Consider the following 20,170-nt stretch of genomic DNA (forward strand, 5'->3'; position numbering starts at 1 on the left):
TACTCAGGAGGCTGAGGTGGAGAATCACTTGAGCCCAGGAGGCAGAAGTTGCAGTGAACCAAGATCGTGCCAGGCTGGGCAACAGGCAGAGTGAGACCCTGTCTCAAAAAAGTGTGTGTGTGTGTGTGTGTGTGTGTGTGTGTGTATATATATGTATGAAAATATACACAGAATATTCTCACAACCACTTCAGCTAAAGAAAAATTTGAAATGCTGATCTAACAAATCATAGGAATTAAATCTATATACCGTTCTTAAAATAGTATAACTGGTTTTTATGACTTTAAATTTGAGGACATTTGATTGATTAATGGTAAAAAAATGCATTAATGGAAAAAGTTTTCAATTAAATATTAAAGGTTCTTCTTTTAAAGAAAATACTCATTATTAAGCAAAACCAAAAGAATGAAGGAGTGTGATTGTTTTCTTTATCAGGTGATGAATGGTGCTATCCTTCAACAAGTGTTTGTGGTGGATTATGTTGTTCAGTCTCAAATGTGTGGAGATTGCCATAGAGTAGAAGCTAAGGATTTCTGGAAGGCTGTGATTCAAGTGAGGCAAAAGGTAATGAGAGAAGATGATGAGTGAGTCCTACATCTTGTATTTCATCTTTGTCAATTATAAGATAGCTAGTAAAACCTCTTTCCCTTCTTTCTACATCCTGTGGGTACCAGAGATAGTCTGGTTCCCTGAGCATTCACCTTTGGAAATAGATCATTATTACATTTTAGATAATCTTTAAAGATTGTTATTGTTTGAAAAATCAGTGTGCTGTATCTGTAGATGGTATGTGTGTCCTATACCTATAAATGGCTTTTTGTGGGGCATTTATTAATCAAATAATTCATATTTTAGACTTTGCACAAAAAAACTTTCTACTATCTGGAACAGTTAATTCTGAAATATGGAATGCATCAGAATACACTTCGTATCAAAGAGATTCATGGTGAGTTAAAACTCAAAAGCATTTGAAATGATGTCGGATTTTTATTTCAACATACCTAAGTAATCTTATTTTTACTGATAATATCTGGATTAGTACTGTCCAAAAGAACTTTGTTAGAAAAAAAAGAAAAAAAAAAACTTAGTTCTTTATCTGCATTGTCCAGTATGGTATAGTCACTAGCCATGTGTGCCTGTTGAGTACTTGAAATGTGGCTAGAGCAACTGAGAAACTGAATTTTTAATTTTCTCCTAATGTCAAACATAGTTATCTTTTTGTGTTTCATATCTAATAATATTTCTTGAGGTTTCTCTTTAATATATATACATACATACTTCTGTCCAATCTTGCTCTCAGTTATGTGAGTGACATTGGAAAGAGTTAGAAAGCTTGCCTTCTTTCTACCTAGCGTTTAATTAACCTCTTGAAGTTTTTTAAGAACTTGCCCATTAAGCCATCCTATTTGATATCTCTTAGGGGATGTCTTTTCAGTTTCTTTTATGATATTCACCTCTCGAGTATTCTACCCTTTGAGTCAATTTTAATACCCTTTTCCAAGAAAAAACATTTCATCTAGCTTTTTAGATTCTTGGTATAAAATTGAACAAATGTAATAAATCTCATCTGTAACTGTAGTTATGTCCTCTTTATTGTTCCTAATGTTTATCTTTTCTCTTTTTCTACTCAGCTCACCTTAGACTTGCAACTTTTATCTATTATGCTTTTTCAAAACACTATTTTTAGTTTTATTTTAAACAATCTTTTTCTCAATTTTGGTTTTTAACACTAATCCCTTCAACTCTCTTTAGTTCTGTTTTGTTTTAATTAATTGAAAGCTTAGTTTATTTTTAATTTCTAATAAATATATTTAAGGTCATAAATTTTCTTCTGAGCACCATAATGGGTCTGTAGCTGGTACTTATAGCTACCTTTTTCCACTGCCCATTGTGTATTTTATTTGACCTCAGCTGTTTCATGCTTTTGGGTACATACTTAGGTGTGGAATTACCAAGTCATATGGTAAATTTATGTTTAATATAAAGAAACTGCCAAACTGCTTCAGAGTGGCTGTACCATTTTACATTCCTGCCAGCAATATTTCTCCATATCCTCCTCAACACTTGTTACTATATTTTTGTTTATAGCCATTCTAGAGGGTGGTATGAAGTGGTATCTCATTGTGGTTTTAATTTCCATTTTGCTAATGACTAATGATGTTGAGCATATTCTGGATACAAGTCTCTTACTGCATATATGGTATGCACATATTTTCTCCTAGTGTGTAGGAGAAAATTCACACCGGATATTCTTAATGGTGTCCTTTGAATTGCAAAAGTTTTAAATTTTGATGAAGTCCAGTTTATCAAGTTTTTTCTTTTAATTGTGATTTTGGGGTTATGCTTAAAAACTGTCTAATCAAAGTCACAAAGATTTTCCCCTATAGTTTAGGTCTTATATATTTAGGTCTTATTTGAGTTAATTTTTGTGCAGGGTGTGAGATAAGTGTCTAAACTCATATTTTTCTGTGTGGATATTCTTCGTCCCAGTGAAAACTCTGTCCTTTCCTCAGTGAATGCCTTGAGTCTTCTGTCAAAGATCTAGTGACTGTAAATGTAATGGTTTATTTCTAGAATCTCAAGTCTACTCCCATTGATCTATATATCCATCCTTATATTAGTACCATGCTGTCTTGAATACTTACTAAAGTTAGTGAGTTTTGATATTAAATGTGTAATGTTCATTTTCTTCAAAATTGTTTTGGCTATTCTGGGTACTTTTAGTATTGGCTGTTTTGATAATTGTATTTAGTTGAGTTATTTGCAAGAATATGTTTAATATTTCTCAGCTAGGTAGGTTTGCCTTTGGCTATTCCTTTCTCGATGATTCTTAGTGCTACTGCTTTGTGATGAGATAATGTTGTCTTTAGTAATTTCTACTGTTTAGGATTTATTGAAATTGTTTTTCTGTTTAAAATCTTAATACATGTTTTTTAAATGAATGTTTTATGAATGTTTGAAAAAATATGTATTCTTTCTTAGAACTGTGTTCTATAATCTCAGTTAACTAGACCTTGATAGTTGGTTATTCAAGTTCTGTGAATTGTTACTATTTTTTGTCAATTTTATCATTTTGGTTTTGAGAGAATCCTATTCTAGTCCTTCACAATGATTGTATGTGTTAATATGTGTTAATTTTTTTCTTTTCTTTTTCTAATAGTTTTTGTTTTCTGTATCTCGGATAATTTCCTGTTATCTTCTTGGTAGATTAATCCATTTATTACATAAAATAACTTTCTTTTTTTTTGAGACGAAGTCTTGCTCTGTCACCCAGGCTGGAGTGCAGTGGTGCAGTCTGGACTCACGGCAACCTCCGCCAGTTGGGTTCAAGCAATTCTCCTGCCTCGGCCTCCCGAGTAGCTGGGATTACAGGCACGTGCCACCGCATCTGGCTAATTTTTTATATTTCTAGTAGAGACGGAGTTTCACCAGGATGGTTTTGATCTCCTGACCTCATGATCCGCCTGGCTCAGCCTCCCAAAGTGCTGGGATTACAGGCATGAGCCATGGCACCCGGCTGTTCATAAACTTTCTTTGTTGTTTTTCTGTCCCCCTTGGCCTTGAGTTTTATTTTTTCTAGAATTAAAATTATGAGTTTTATTTTCATTTGCTGATTTATTTTGTCTGTCTTTTTGCCAAAGAAGTCTTAAGTGATATCTCTAATCTGTTGTGACTACAATAGAGTTTTCTAATAATTTGATTTTGTTTAAAACAGATATAATGTATAATATAGTCATGTTAGTAGAGGAGAATTCTATTTTGCATAATTATTTTCATATGGCTTTTTTTTTTTTTTTAAGATGGTCTGGATTTTTATTATTCCTCAAAACAACATGCTCAGAAGATGGTCGAATTTCTTCAGTGTACAGTTCCCTGTAGGTATGTTCGGGACCTGATTGTGACTAAGTCTAAGGACCCGGGAATGGATGTGGATCACCTATATTCTTCAGGCTCAGACAACTTCTCTTTAAAATTGTAGTAGAGATGATACTTACACAATCAGGAAGCATATATTGGGTTAACCACACACTCATAGAGGAGGTAGGACTTGTGCTCCAAAGATCAGGAAATTTTCATAGCTGGAGTTTATATTGAAAGGTACTGTTAGTGTGAACAGACTTGCAGTGGGCATTAGTGTGACTTTCAATAATGCTATATAGAAAGTAGATTGGTCTGAGCCAACAGCGTGTTCTAGAGGTTTGGTAGAAAAGGTAGGGCTTAGTCAGAATGGTGAAGGTTTTGAAATGCAAGTGGAGGACACTAGGTTTTACCAGAGGAGGTGTCAGGAAGCCATTTTAGACTTTGGACAATGATGGTTTGATTTAATGAAAATTGATATTCCTGAGTCTATACAAGTTAATGACCTTTGTCTTTATATTACTAACTTTTTTCTTAATAGATACAAAGCATCACAAAGACTGATCTCTCAAGATATCCATAGTAACACATACAATTACAAAAGCACTTTTTCTGTGGAAATTGTTCCAGTATGCAAGGTATTTTTTTTTTTTCATTTAATCCATATCTGTAAAAGAGTACAAGTAATTAATTGGTGTATATGTAATTTGTAGCTCCTGGTTTTCGTCTAGGGTTGGTTAAAAATTTAGAATAAGTTCCTTAAGTGATTTCTAACATATTCAGCCTAGTTAAAAGATAAATGTTTTTAAAAAAATCATGCTTATAATTATGAATTGACATGCCTTTTATTTTGGTGTATTAAAATGAAAAGACCTGGTTACAGTTGATAAAAGTCCATATTGTTTAAAATTTGTGATCCTGTGAGCCTATGTGATAGCTCAGTGAAATTGAATAAAAGAAATGACATTAAAATCATTATTAGTGAGCCACTTTGTGGAACATATACAAACTAAATTTTGGCAAGAAATTAAAGAATATTGGGATAATGTGAAAATGAGATCATAAAATCATTTTTATGATTTTAAAACATAAGCTGAATAAAACATTTAAAATGTAGATTATTTCATTTTATTGTACTAAAACTCTGCTTCAAAAAATATACGAATTACAATTCAATAAATAGTTGTTGAGCATCTATTATATAGAAGGCTGTGTACTGAGGATTGTATAACTATAGGTCTTTGCCATGTAAGAATTTATATGTCAGTATTAAACCACTAATAATAACTGCCATTATTTATTATGACCATTCTGCATTAAGTTAATGTAGATACTTTAGTGTCTTTCACCTCATTCTCATCTCATAATAACTGAGGTAAACCATATCATTTTGGAGACGAGGAAATTGAAGTTTGAAGAGGTTAGACAATTTGCCCAAAGTTACATGATCACAAAATGATGAAGCTAGGATTTGCACCCAGGTCTGTGTCTCTAAAGCTTTAAAGCTGCTATTGCTGTTTTATAGTATGTACTAGGTATGAAATGATAGCTTAAAATAGGGTCAGCAAACTTTCTTTGTAAAGAGCCAGATGGTAAATTTTTTTAACTTTTAGGCCGTATAATCTCTTTCGCAGCTACTCAGCTTTGCTATTGTTGTATAAAAGTAGCATGGGTAATATGTAAAGGAATGTCAGGGCTGTGTTCCGGTAAAACTTTATTTACAAAAACAGATGTTGGGTCAGATTTGTCCTGAGGGTGGCATTTTGCCAACCTCTGGTTTAAAACAGTGAATGTTTCCCTGATACAAAGCTTGAGCAATATGAATTTAGGTGTGAGGGCATATTTAGGCCTTGTGTAACTGAGTTTTACACATGTAAAAATTAACATATGTCTTACACTATGTAAAAAAGTATATTTGTTTATCTTTGGAAACTCATGTATTAAAAAACAAGGACTGGACTAATAGCTGTTATGATTGTGAATAGATACACCTTAAAATATAACTCAGATCTTTTTTGTATTTTAATTCAGTTTAAAAACATATGTTGCTGCTTCATGTCTCCCAATATAAATGAATACGTGACTTTTTTGGGCTTAAATCTTTGATTGTATATTGGCACATGTAGCCATGTAAGAGAAATATGTTCCTTTGAAGTTTATTTTTAATGGAGATTGAAAGAAGTCACAGGTGGATTTATAGAATCACTCTCCTCCTGATGTTTATAGTACTCTGTTTAGAATGTACGCTGTATTAACATGTAGAGTGATGAGGCATTTACACTGCAGTAAAATGGAAATAATAATAGCTTGGCGAATAGGCCCTGGATTTCTTTCTTTCTTTTTTTTTTTTTTTGACACAGTTTTGTTGTCACCTAGGCTAGAGTGCAGTGGCACCACCTCAGCTCACTGAAGCCTCGCCCTCCTGGGCCCAGGCTGTCATTCCACCTCAGCCTCCCAAGTAGCTAGGCCCACAGGCATGCACCACCATGTTTGACTAATTAAAATATATATATATGTGAAAACAGGGTGTCCATATTGTCCAGGTTGGACTTGAACTCCTGGCCTCAAGGGATTCTCCCATCTTGTCTTCCCAGATTGCTGGAATTATAGGAGTGAGCCACCGTGCTCAGCCAGGATTTTTTTTAAAGCATTTTTATTAAGACAAAATGCCTATCATAATTAAGGTCTGATTCTTTAGTGTCTTTGTTGATTGGTAAATTGAAAATAACGTTTTGGTTGATCAAGTGCAATTGGATTGGGTGTTTATTGAACTGTTATTTAGGATATGCCTCATTCTAAATGTTAGTTCTTATGCCTAGGATAATGTTGTCTGTCTGTCTCCAAAACTGGCACAAAGCCTAGGAAATATGAACCAGATTTGTGTGTGTATTCGAGTAACCAGTGCCATTCACCTCATTGATCCAAACACCCTACAAGGTAAATTCTGGAAATGATTTGCCTTGACAATTTTGTTCTGTATGATGAACAGTAATAATTCGTGTTGTTAATTTTTCAGGCATTCTTGCTAATATTGTTTTGAAACGTTAGTTAAAATTTGTGCTATTGTTTAGTACAAAACACTGTGGAAATACAAGACTTTGATTAGTTACTCTTGTATTTTTTATTTAAAGAAACAATTCTGTTAACTTTTACATATTTACTGGTTTATTCCATTGATTTTTACTGAAATTGACTTTTTTTGTTTTTTGAGATGGAGTCTAGCTCTATCGCCCAGGCTAGTGTGTAGTGGCGCAATCTTGGCTCACTGCAACCTCTGCCTCCCAGTTTCAAGCGATTCTCCTGCTGCAGCTTCCCAAGTAGCTGGGATTACAGGCGTCCACCACCACGCCCAGCTAATTATTGTATTTTTGGTAGACACTGTGTTGGCCAGGCTGGTCTCGAATCCTGACCTTGTAATCTCCCCGCCTTGGCCTCCCAAGGTGCTGGGATTACAAGTGTGAGCCACCACCTCCAGCCTGAAATTGATTTACTTACCTCATTTAATTTTTGGGACTATTAAGTCCATTGCCAAAATTTGGTGTCTAGCAGTTATTTTAAATTTTGGAACATTTGGCTTTTTGTGGCCCATTGGAACATTTAATTTGAATATGAATTTTAGCTGATTTTGTTATTACTGTAGATCATTTTTTAACATTCTCTATAGAGTAAATTATTTTTTAAGACCACATTTTAGTAGGTATCTTAGTATTTGGATGTATCTTCTACTTGATCTTTTTCATGTATTTTCTGTAATATAAGTTTCCTTTATGCAAAAAGTGAGTTTATTTTGATATTTTTCTGGAAAGTCATTCATTATCTTTATCAGTTAGGATTCCTAAGTTAAAGATCTGTTTGCAATACTGAGATGGACATTCTTTACCTCTCTGGTAGAACTAGGCTTTATTTCCCGTAAACTAAGCAGCTAAGATGACAGATATGTTTCTAAAATAAAGTGCCAGCACATGAAACAACTATACCACTGATTGGATCTGATCTTATTTAAAAGGCACTTAGCCCTGTGGCATTCTGGTTATAGTAACTATTTAAGATATGTTTGACATCTGATATATTTTTCTTGTGCTTTGAGAAGTTTGTGGTTGGTTTATAGGAGTAATTGATGACCCTAAGGAGTGAGTTGACACTAGTTCTGTTGACCTGCCACTTCCCAGTTGGCATCTACCAGTTTCTTCTTAGTTAATACATTTGATGACTCTGAAATATATAGTTTTTCTTATGTTTTTGTGTTCTATCCTTATTTTTAGTTGCAGATATTGATGGGAGCACTTTCTGGAGTCACCCTTTTAATAGTTTATGTCATCCCAAACAGCTAGAGGAGTTTATTGTGATGGAATGCAGCACAGTCCGAGATATAAAACGTGCTGCAGGTGCTGGAATGATATCAAAAAAAGTAAGCTACATCCTACCTGCCAGTGAATTTTTTTTTCCTCAGTTATTATTGTTTCAGTCCCTCTTTAAAATAAAAATTTGTTGGTGATTCCACAGTATGGAATCCAAACTTAGCACCACATTAGGACAAAAGTTTTCTTTTTTTTTTTTTTTTTTGTCTTTTTAATGTGTGGCCTTTGTGGAAATTATTAGACTTAGAATGTTAATTTATTCTCTTTTGTGTAGGAAAATCTTTTAAATGTTTACTCCATTATATAAAAAAGAGGCTTTTCTTTGCTTTATTTTTATAGAGGAGGACCTTTATTTTTGTAGTGGTTATCTTGACTTTTAAAAAGTCATCACCAAATACTAAATACTTAAGTGTGCATCTCTCACACACAGGAATATTTTTCTACATAATGAAAATATTGTTACCATACCTATAAAACATGTAGTCTACACAGTATTCTGCTCTTATCCAAGGGGATACTATCATTCCAAGACCCCCAGTGGGTTTTTGAAACCACAATAGTACCAAACTCTATGTATATTGTTTTTTTCCTATACAAACATACCTATGATAAAGTTTAATGTATAAATTAGGCACAGTAAGAGATCAACGATAATAATAAAATAGACCAATTATAACAATATACTGTAATAAAAGTTGTGTGAATGTAGTCTCTTTCTCAAAGTTGTCTAATTCTACTCTACCAACCTATTTTTGGATAGCGATTAACTGTGGGCAGATGAAACCTTTGAAAGGTAAACTGTGGATAAGGGGGGATTATTATATTCAGATTTCCTCATTTGTCCCGAAAGTGTCTTTTATGCCTTGTTCAAACAGGTATTCAATTGGAGATCACATATTAAATGGGAATATTATACCTTTTTAGTCTTTTTTTTTTTTTTTTTGAGACAGAGTCTCGCTCTGCTGCCCAGGCTAGAGTTTAGTGGCCGGATCTCAGCTCCGCCTTCTTTTTTCTTTTATTGGTTATGATACCAACTTCCTTAGACAACTAGTGCATTTATCTTGTAGAATACTCCACCTTCTAAATCTATCTTGTTTCCTCATGATGCCATTTAACTTGCTTCTTAATTCCTTGTGTTTCCTCTAAACTGGAAAGTTGATCTAAAGGTTTGGTTAAGTTTAGGTTAAATTTTTCTTGCCAGAACAGTTCAGAGGTGATGCATGTAAAAGAGATAAGTAATGTCTGGCTGTTTCACTTGTTAACATAGCGATAGATTCCTCCATTGTATGTTAGGATTTTTTTTCCTTTTGACCAGCAAGCAATCTGTGGCTTAATACTATAATAATATGCAAGTATTGAGTTCCTGTTATCTCTTTTTTTTTTTTTTTTCTGGCTTTAGCATCTGTTGATAATTCTTGCCCGTAAATTAATTATTTTATTTAGGGTTACAGAATCGTGCATTTTCTATTTGTATTCTACATTTATTAGCTGTCATTCTTAAAAAAGAGCTTTTCATTATTAACTAGGGGCTATGTAGCATTCCTGAAATGCTCATTTGCATGCATTCTTTTAATTAATTATGATCTTGCCATGTTGTTTGGGCTGGAGTGCAGTGTGGCTTCATAACTCGATGTAGCTTCAAACTTCTGGGCTCAAGTGATCCTCCTGCCTCAGCCTTGTAAGTAGCTGAGACCACAAGTATGTGCCACCATGCCCAGGTAATAAAAAATTAGCTAATTTTTTTATTTCTTTGTAGAGATGGGGTCTCCATGTTACTCAGGCTGGTCTCAAACTCCTGAGCTCAAGCAATCCTCCTTCCTTGGCCTCCCAAAGTGTTGGGATTACAGGCATGAGCCACCTCCTCTGGCCTATGCATAAATTATTAATTCTTTTAGTAAATATTTTTAGAGTAAAGAGTTGATCTAGGAGTCATTTCCAGTGGTGAAAATTAGCTTACACATACAGGTGGTGTCTCTGTGACTATCATTATGATCTCATGAAGTATAAGTATTATATATTTACTGTATTTTCTTTTGTTTTCTTCTTCTCCCCTCCTCTCCCTTCGTCTTTTCTTTTCCTTTTTTTTTTTTTTTAAAGACACAAGGTCTCACTCTTTCTCTCAGAGCTGGAGTTCAATGGTATGATCATAGGTCATTGGGACCTTGAGCTTGTGTGCTCCAGTGATCCTACCACCTCACACCTCAGCATGCTGTCATACCTGTCTAATTTCTATTTTTTAATTTTTTTGTAGAGTCAGTCTCACTGTTTTTTCAGGCTAGTTTCAAACAATCCTCCTGCCTCCCTTATAGGCATGAACATGAGTGCCTGGACTTTCTTTTTTTAAAAATCCTCATATTGCCCCAAATTTTTTCAATGGGAGCCCCCTCAGAATGGTTCCTATTGTTGTTTTGACATAACTTTCCTAGTCTTTGAAAGCATCCTTGATTTCTGGCACAACACAGCATTCAGGTGTTCCAAAATCACATGTATGGTTTCTAACCCATATCTGAAATCAAATGTTTCTTCAAAGATGAAAGTCTGGCTTCTTTTAGTGTGAAATAGTATCTAGAGACTCCCAGGATAAGTGTGTGTGTGTGTGCGCGCGCGCGCTAATAATGCTTCTTGAGACAAAAATAACTTGTGATAATTTGGGAAAAATCAATGGAAATGGAAGACAGATGACTTTCTACATTTTATTTAAAAATTAAGGTAATATACTTAAGGGCAAACTTTTCATTTATAATAAATGTAGAGTACCACTTCCCCTCAGGCAGACAGAAAACCAGATGTTATATTTTCTTGGTTTTTAAAAGACAGCTAGAAGAGGTTAATAAATTTCTTACAAGTAGAAGTCTAATATTTAGAAAGTAAATCCTGTTAAATAAAATTTAGTTTCCCTATTGACTTTTCTTTTGCAGTTCTTAAGTTTGAGACTTGTCTTTTATTTCAGTTTCTCTTTCCACTCTATTTCTTTTTTTTTTTTTTATTTCTTTTTCTTTGACCAACTGCAATAAGAAATACTGATTCTTTTCATAACTTTAGTTTGAGATTCCTTAATTTTATTTATAACTGTTAGTATTTTGCTCTTGATCTCACTTTAGTTGGTCTGTCTTTGTTGTTAAAGATGTTGGCATGTTGGAAAGGTAATTAATAGTTTTCTAGTTTAAAAATCGGAATGTTGTTTCTGCAATATATATATACATATATATGAATGATTGTACTCTACACTAGTAGATACTTTAAAAACTAATTCGATAAAGATTTGGCTTCTCTAGTGGTTTACTACTAGGATTTCTAGGCTGTCTTGTCTGAACCCTTGTGTCAAGAAAGAGTTTGCTTGGAATACTTTCTTGCTTTAAGATTCTCCTACCTTTTCACTTATTTTGTTCACTCTGCCTATATTGGCCCATCTTCCTGTGAAAACATTTCTTTTCAAAATTCTACATATATATTTTTTTAGGGAAATTGTTAATCATGAAAGTCTTGAATAAAATCTTAGAAAAAGTCAATGATTTATTTTTATGAATTGCTTGTGAGTCTCTGTACTCATGATTCAGTAATTTGTTAATTTTGACAGTGTTTCACGTATCAGAAAAATAAAAAAAAAATTCTGTCTTTAAAAATTAGAAAACCAAAAATCAATATTGTATTTAACTTTTCTCTGAGATGCTTTTAGAGTTACGTTTAGATTATTGAAGAGTACATTTTCTTTCCTCTTAAGCATGCCCTCGGGGAAGTCTGGGTACAGAAGACATCTGAAATGAATACAGATAAACAGTATTTTTGTCGTACTCATTTGGGACATCTTCTAAATCCCGGAGACCTGGTGTTAGGGTTTGTATTATTTCATATTTTAAACTGCCAAGTGGGATTGCAAATTTCCTTTGGGAACCAGCAAAACTACCTAAAATACTAACATTGCTTACTCTAAAAAGATCGAAGGGTTCTTAGGAACCTTATAACTCATTTTATTGTTGATAACTAAATTAAACTGCGGGTTGGACAGAAGCCCATAGTTACTCCATTTTGGTTATAATCTTAAAGAGTAATTTGTTCTAATATTTTGTTAATTGAACTTTGAAGTTATGTGGTTATATCCATATTTAGAGCTGCTTTTGCAGATTGGGTTGTTTTTTATTGTGCATTTGCTACTGATCAGGTAACTCACTTTTAAGATATGGCAACTATTTATACAAAGGCTTGTGTAAAGGTATACATCAGTTCTTTCTGAATCAGAGCTTATCAGTGAGTGTCTGATTAAATCCTCAAATATTACTTTTGCTTTTAGGATTTCAGTTTCTTTTACTAGAGAATGAAGTTTTTTTCTGTTTTGTTTAAAATAAACTAGAAGGAAGCATCTAATTGAGTTCTAAAGTTGGACTGATATGTAAGTCTGTTTTGCTTTTACAGATGTATGGCAAGGTGGACAATAATTGATTATAAATGAAACTTGGAGTTCCTTATTATCTTTACCAGCATCTACAGAAGCATGTTCATTGTGTAATAAATGACAGAACTTTTAAAGTGGGAAGCGTATTAAATGTTTGATTTTTAGGAAGTTTTAGGTGATATCCATAAAATAAAAAGTTACACACAAAGGATAAATGGTCACTAAGTTTTTCATTGTTTACATTTCAGGTTTGATTTGGCCAATTGTAACTTAAATGATGAGCATGTCAACAAAATGAACTCAGATAGAGTTCCAGATGTGGTAAGGCTTTAGATTTTTTCCCTTTTTTCCTGTGTTAAAGAGGATGAATGTAACTCTTAGGGGTACGAGGTAGGTAGGAGTTCATTCACACTTTTGAAAATAACAAATCAATTTAGAGATTTCTGAAACTGCAGATAAGGTATAATAGCAAAAGTCTTTTTTTTTTTTTTTCTTAAACGGGAGGCTGGGTGTGGTGGCTCAAGGCTGTAATCCCAGCACTTTGGGAGGCCTAGGCAGGTGGATCACCTGAGGTCGGGAGTTCGAAACCAGCCTGACCAACATGGAGAAACCCTGCCTCTATTAAAAATACAAAAAAATTAGCTGGGCATGGTGGTGCATGCTGGTAATCCCAGCTACTTGGGAGGCTAAGGCAGGAGAATCACCTGAACCTGGGAGGCAGAGGCGGAGGTTGCAGTAAGCTGAGATTGTGCCATTGCACTCCAGCCTGGGCAACAAGAACAGAACTCTGTCTCAAAAAAAAGAAAGAAAGAAACGGGAGTCTTGCTTTATTGCCCAGGCTTGCATGCAGTCATGATCGTCACTCACTGCAGCTCAAACTTCTGAGCTCAAGTAATCCTCCCACCTCAGCCTCCTGAGTAGCTGAGACTACAGGCACATGCCACCACTCCCAGCTAATGTTTAAAAAATATTTTGTAGAGACGGGATCTTGTGTTGCTCAGGCTGGTCTGGAACTCCTGGCTTCAAGTGATCCTCTGACCTCAGCCTCTCAAGTAGGTGGAATTACAGGTGTCACCTATCATGCCTGGTTTCATTTTAAATAATTTTTCTTGGTGGGGTAAATCCAAGATTTATTGTGATTTTTTGTTCCTCTTCTAATCACATTTGCATTCTCTCTCAAAATACCTGATATTATCTGTAGAGCAAAAATAAATTTAGCCGGGTGCGGTGGCTCACGCCTGTAATCCTAGCACTCTGGGAGGCTGAGGTGGGCAGATTGCTTGAGCTCAGGAGTTGGAGACCAGCCTGGACAACACAGTAAAACCCCATCTTTTAAAATATAAAAAATTAGCTGGGCATGGTAGCATGCACCTGTAGTCCCAGCTACTTAGGAGGCTGAGACAGAAGAACTGCTTGAACTTGGGAGGTAGAGGTTGCAGTGAGCCAAGATCATGCCACTGCACTCCAGCCTGGGCGACAGAGCGAGACTCCATCTCCAAAAGATAAATAAATAAATTTGCAGCTAAAAATGGTGACATTTAGCATTTATTCAGGTTCATTTTTATTAGGCTCACTTCGTTTCACATATATTGTTCAGTTAAGAAGGCATTTAGAGTTAAGGCTGTTATTCAAAGCTGAATAAAATGTCAGTGAAAAATAATCTTCACAGTATCAAGTCTTCGAAAAAGACTATTAATTCTGAAAAATCTGTTCTAACATGATGAGGTTAAGGATCATGAGAAACAGTGAATGAAATTAGTGTGAAAGACCCTGTCTTCTATACTTGCTTAATCTTTTAGAATAAACATTGATATCTTTAGCAGTGAGCAAAAAAAAAAAAAAAGCCATGACAAATCAAGGACTCCGACCACCTGCCCAGTTGTGCTTTTATTAGTTGATAAATTAGGAATAACAGCATGGTTGGAGTGTAAGTCTAAATAGGTATTTCTAACAAGGTCATAAGAGGAGACCATGGCAATCTTACAAGATTTTGTGTTTTGTAAAATTATTTTCATTCTATAAGCATTCTAAGATACGTTGTGAAAGTTATATAATTCTGTAAATGCTTATTGGTGAGAATAAGAGAAAGAAAAAGTATCTACTTGTGATATTCAGAATGATTTATATGAATGGTAGCTGAAAGCTGAAGTTTGAGTTAAAAGAAAACTGCAGTTTTTGTTATTAAGAAAAATAGTATTCAATCACTGAAAAACTTTAGTAAATTTTAACAATTATACAAATAATGCTTGAATCCATTCTCATAAAAAGTTAAAATACATGGAGAAAAATTTTAAAATTTTTCTATTGACACTGCCTCAACATCCCTTCCCCTTTCTCGTGAGGTGTAACCACTGTCATTAGTTTGGTCATTTTTTAGCTTTACTGAATTTTGTGGCCTCACTGTATAGTTCCCATTCTTTATAACTTTACAAGTATTTATCTTGCAGGTATTAATCAAGAAGAGCTATGACCGGACCAAACGTCAGCGTCGTAGAAACTGGAAATTGAAAGAGCTTGCAAGAGAGAGAGAAAACATGGATACAGATGATGAAAGGTCTCGCTTTTCTTTAAATCTCTTATGTTGTCTCAAAGGAAATCTTTATGATAAATACTTTTTATGTTGTAAAGAAATAGGCATCACATAATTGATCCTTGCACTCTATTATAATCTTGGATTCTTATCAAGGTATTAATGGAATCAGTATAAGATGATGTAAAGACATTTAACACAGATTTAGTAATTATCTCCTGGTTTATGACCTAATAATTGTAGTGTTAATGTAAACAATTCATTTGAAAAGTTAAAATATAGTCGTACTTTGCTTAACAGTGGGCATACCTTCTGAGAAATGCATCATTAGGTGATTTTGTTGTGTGAACATCATAGAGTATGTGGCACATGACTTTATAACAAATAATTACATTATGAATATCACAAATAGCAGATGAGTACTTCTAGCTTGAGATAAAGGAAACAGCTCATTGATGCCAAGTGTGTTATTTCTCAAATAATTTAAGCAGAAATGAAGACAATGTTCTAAAACAGTGTATTGAATGATTCAAAAAGTGGCTTTACTGATGAAGATGCCAATGTCTAAAAAAAATGAGTTTATATAAAATTGTATCATGAAATGTGAGTGGGAAACAGCAGTATGTCTACATAGTCCTTAAAATGAAGAAAATATAACTATATTTTTGCTGATGAAATATTTAAATGTTTATTTAAAGGCAATACCAAGATTTTCTTGAAGATCTTGAAGAAGATGAGGCAATTAGAAAAAATGTCAACATTTACAGAGGTTGGTGTTCTAGGAGTGTTTAAGTCATTTGTTCTGTATATAAGTATAGTTCCTAGTGTGAATATTTTGGTATCTTAAGCTTTGATTCTCATAAATGTCTTTAATTGTTTTTCAACTACTCTAGTCAGACTTCTACAGAAAAAAACTTGCAAAACAATAAATAAAACTTTATAAAATACTGTTTTGTATATTACAGTTAATATTATTTGCATTCTAGCCTGATCGCTTAAGTTGCTCACTCCTATAGTGGTGGAAGTATATTCATACAGTTATTCAGTTCATTTGTTCAGTGATTATAATTTGAATGACTGCTGTAAGAGACAAGAGCTTCTGATACAATATAGTTACATAATAATGGTAAAGGTAGATATTTGTATATTTTCAAATATACTTATTTAATACTTTGTATACATATAAATACTTTGTATTTATTTTATTCTCTTTGTATTTTTTTTTAGATTCAACCATCCCTGTGGAAAGTGACACAGATGATGAAGGAGCACCTCGAATTAGTCTGGCTGAGATGCTCGAAGACCTTCACATTTCCCAAGATGCCACTGGTGAAGAAGGTGCATCAATGATGACATAATGAGATGTTGTAGACTGTTTCCACATACATGGGCTTAAGAAGTTGGACAAAATTACCTTAAGTGTCTACTCTCTATGCCTCCAGATTTCAAGAGGAGAAATTTAGTTTTAAACCTGAATAAACATGATTGTTTTGAGTGCTCACTCAAACCACTGAAAAAGATGCATGGCTTTGAAGTTTTAGATAATAAAAGATTATGGAGAATGTAATTATTATTGATATTTAGGCTATTTTACATGTGGAATTTTATCACTGTGCTTTTTTTATATGAGGCACTGTAGTATTTTCACATAGTATAGTACTCTGGATGTAAAAGCTCAAAAATTGTGATTCCTTGAACATTCACTAAATTTTCAAGCAAAAACACATTTTTACATTATTTTTACATTGATTACTTTAGTAAAAGACCATATGAAGAAGCATTTTTAATATTAACTTGGTACATACTTTGATCCACTTTACATCATTTTTATGTTCTTAAGATAGGAAAATTAGGGTTCAGTTTATCACTGGACATTCAGGAGGCAAGTCAATCTTTTTTATTTCCTTACGAAGTTAACTCTTCAAAAGCTGTTAGAGAGTTACCTTAATTTTTATTGCAGTAGGAAGAAATACATTTAAAATGTCTGTAGGTTTATAGCAAATAGAGACTCATTATTTAAAGGTTAAATAACAATTTGTTCTTTTGTTATTTTAGCCAGTTTAGGGTAGTAGCTGCTTTTCTCATATAAATATATTCCTACCACATCAAAAATGCTGCTTTTAAAATTTTTGTTTATAAATTGAGAAGGAATTTTCTCTCTATAAATTTCTGTCATTGAACACATCACCATCAAAAAGAATATTAGAATCCAGCATGAAGATAATGACTAATAAAAATGAGGTACATACTTTATAAAACCATTATTAATCAGATTTGAATGAGGAATGCTTTCCACATCCTTGAAAGACAAACTGGCTTAGGTTTTAAAGTATTCTGAGGATGAATTATTAAGATCCTATTTCTATAAGTAAGATCAGACTTACTAAGTATGCCACAACTAAGAGCTAATTCATTTATTCTGTGTGTGCCATTAAATAAAGAGATTGAGCAAGTGCCACTATGTGAAACATTTTTCTTTTTTTTAATACTGGACTTTCCAGTTTTGAAATTATGAATAAAGGCCTAAATTTTCTATAGTGGCTTCTTTTCTGTCTGCATATTTTGTTAAAATTGTGGATCTAAAAGCCATATGCTGTCTTTGGTGGTGGCATAGTAGGAAAGGCTTGTCCTAGTTCTTGAAAGGTAAGATTGACCAAAGCAAGTTCTTATTGGTGGTCTGTGTTTACATCTTCCATGTCAAGATATTTTAAAGCATGAAAATAAAGCCATCCTTGCCCTTTTTCATGTGTTTGAGATGGTTGCATCGTTGTCATATTTACATGAGAAAGCATGCAATTTTCCAGAGTAGAATTGTTAATGTTATTTGAGTACTTTTATAATCTTCCCACTGAAAAATATAGTTTCCCACTAACCTTATTGAGTCTTACTTAGTCTTACTCATTTTGATGCTCTACTAAGTATTGAAATTTTTCGGTTGAAAGACTATGACAGGCAAACGAATGTAGCTAAGAGAAAAACTCATCCAAGAGCTTGCACAAAGCTAAATAACCTTGATAAATCTACTATACTGTAGTAAGGTTCCCATACTCAAGAGGCTTGTGGGTCACCCAGTATTCTTAATCATGTTCCACAGTTGTTATGGCTTGGGAAGGCTGGTATTAATCAAATGCACAAGAACATGATTTATAACCAATTTATAAATACAACTAATTTACAAGTCAGTATGGTCATTATTTTTTTGTAGCCAAATCTGCACTTGAAGCTGCTGATTTAGAGTCAAAAGTCACTGAGGGGCCAGGTGCGGTGGCTCATGCCTGTGATCCCAGCACTTTGGGAGGCTGAGGAGGGCGAATCACTTGAGGCCAGGAGTTCAAGACCAGCCTTTCCAACGTAGTGAAACCTATCTCTACTAAAAATGCAAAAATTAGCCGGGCGTGGTGGTGCACACATGTAGTCCCAGCTACTCGGGACACTGAGGCAGGAGAATCGCTTGAACCCAGGAGGCGGAGGTTGCAGTGAGTTGAGATCTCGCCACTGCACTCTAGCCTGGGCGACAGAGTGAGACTCTGTCCCCCAACTCCCCCAGTAAAAAAAGTCACTGATGAGCAAGAAAAGATCAGGGGTAGAGTTGCTTGTGTAACTGAGATGTTTAACAGCATCAAGCTAATTATTTGCCTTAGTAGAACCCAGAAGCTCTGGGCTGTGTGCCAGGAAATGCCTCCCTGGTCAGTACTTAGTACCAGAGTTTCCCCTAGATCCTTTAATTTTAGTAAATGTGCTCACATTGAGTCAGCCCTTACATAACTGGGTATGTTATTTCCAGCCTAAGGAATGTTTATTTTTAAAAATATTTTTATCCATAATTTCAGACTTACAAAAAGGTTGCAAGCATTCCCGGATACCGTTTATCCAGATTTGCCAAATGTAAACAATCTACCTCATTTGCTTGCTTTCCCCTTCTCACTAATTATTTTTTCCTCAACCATTTAAGAGTAAAATGCAGACATGATGCTGCTTTATCCTCTAAATATTTCCCCCGTCCAAAAAACAAGGAATTCTCGAATCACAGTGCAGTGATCACTATCAGAAAATTAACATTGACACAAAACTGTTATCTAACTGATAGGCCATATTGAGATGTTGTCAGTAATCTCAATAAAGTCCTTCATAAAAATAGTAAATCTAAGATTCCATGTTGTATTAGGTTCTCATATCTCTTCAGTCTTTAATCTGGACCAGTTCTGAGTGTAATGTTTTATGTAATTGACATTTTTGAAGAGGCCAAGCCAGTTGTTTTGTAGAGTGACCTCAATTTGGGTTTGTCTGATGTTTTCTTATGATTAATTTTAGGTTATGTCCTTTTGGCAGGACTATGCCAGGAGTGATGCCAAATTCTCAATGCATAGTATCAGGAAGCGTGTGCTGTTGATTGGTTCAGAAGTTCCCAAACTTGGTTATTTGTTGGTTTTCTGTTGTAAGGAAGAGCTATCTCTTTTTTCATATATTTGCTTATTCAGTTGTTTTTCATGTCATTGTGGACTCTTGAATTTTTACTTTAATACAATGGGATCTTGCCCTTTGCAATAGTTATTTTTACTTGATTTTTTAAAAATGTATTTTCAGTGTACAGTGAAATTTCTCTTTGATGTACAGATCATGGCTTTTAACACATAGATCATGTAATTACTACAGTTCAATTATAGAATAGTTCTATCACATCCACCTCCAAAAAATTTCTTGGTTTTTTTTGTTGTTATTGTTGTTGTTTTCAAATCCTCACATCCTTAACCCCTGGCAATTTCTGATCTGTTTTCTAACTTCATAGTTTGCTTTTTCCAAAACATATAAATGAAATCATACAGTATGTAGCCTTTTAAGTCTGATTTCTTTCACTCAGTATGGTGCACTTGAGATTCATCTAAGGTGTTGTGTAAATCAAAGTCCGTTCCTTTTTGTTTCTGAGTAATATTGCATTATCAATATCACAGTTTATTCATTCCTATGTTGAGGTATGTTTGAGTTTCTAGTATTTGCTGATTAGTAGTAAAGCTGCTATGAACGTTTCTATACAGG

At 34.1% G+C, this 20,170-nt stretch overlaps 1 protein-coding gene across 11 annotated transcripts in view; it reads left to right on the top strand.

The window, feature by feature from the left end:
* The window catches only part of NMD3 (NMD3 ribosome export adaptor), a 166,485-nt gene extending 147,774 nt beyond the window's left edge, over window positions 1-18,711 (top strand). For 8 of the 11 annotated variants that reach the window (XM_015445265.4, XM_015445266.4, XM_015445268.4 and 5 more), the window contains 11 exons: window positions 436-564; window positions 856-946; window positions 3,801-3,879; window positions 4,400-4,496; window positions 6,678-6,795; window positions 8,121-8,266; window positions 11,938-12,050; window positions 12,855-12,927; window positions 15,054-15,160; window positions 15,835-15,905; window positions 16,364-18,711. In XM_015445265.4, the coding sequence (XP_015300751.1) occupies window positions 436-564; window positions 856-946; window positions 3,801-3,879; window positions 4,400-4,496; window positions 6,678-6,795; window positions 8,121-8,266; window positions 11,938-12,050; window positions 12,855-12,927; window positions 15,054-15,160; window positions 15,835-15,905; window positions 16,364-16,494 (1,155 nt within the window). In that variant the 3' untranslated portion in view covers window positions 16,495-18,711. The remainder of the gene's footprint in view (window positions 1-435; window positions 565-855; window positions 947-3,800; window positions 3,880-4,399; window positions 4,497-6,677; window positions 6,796-8,120; window positions 8,267-11,937; window positions 12,051-12,854; window positions 12,928-15,053; window positions 15,161-15,834; window positions 15,906-16,363) is intronic. The other 3 variants (XM_045386685.3, XR_012430825.1, XR_012430826.1) reach the window with 3 other exon arrangements.
* Window positions 18,712-20,170: the final 1,459 nt, after the last annotated feature.

Source organism: Macaca fascicularis, chromosome 2 (genome assembly GCF_037993035.2).
Source record: "Macaca fascicularis isolate 582-1 chromosome 2, T2T-MFA8v1.1".
Classification (NCBI taxonomy): domain Eukaryota; kingdom Metazoa; phylum Chordata; class Mammalia; order Primates; family Cercopithecidae; genus Macaca; species Macaca fascicularis.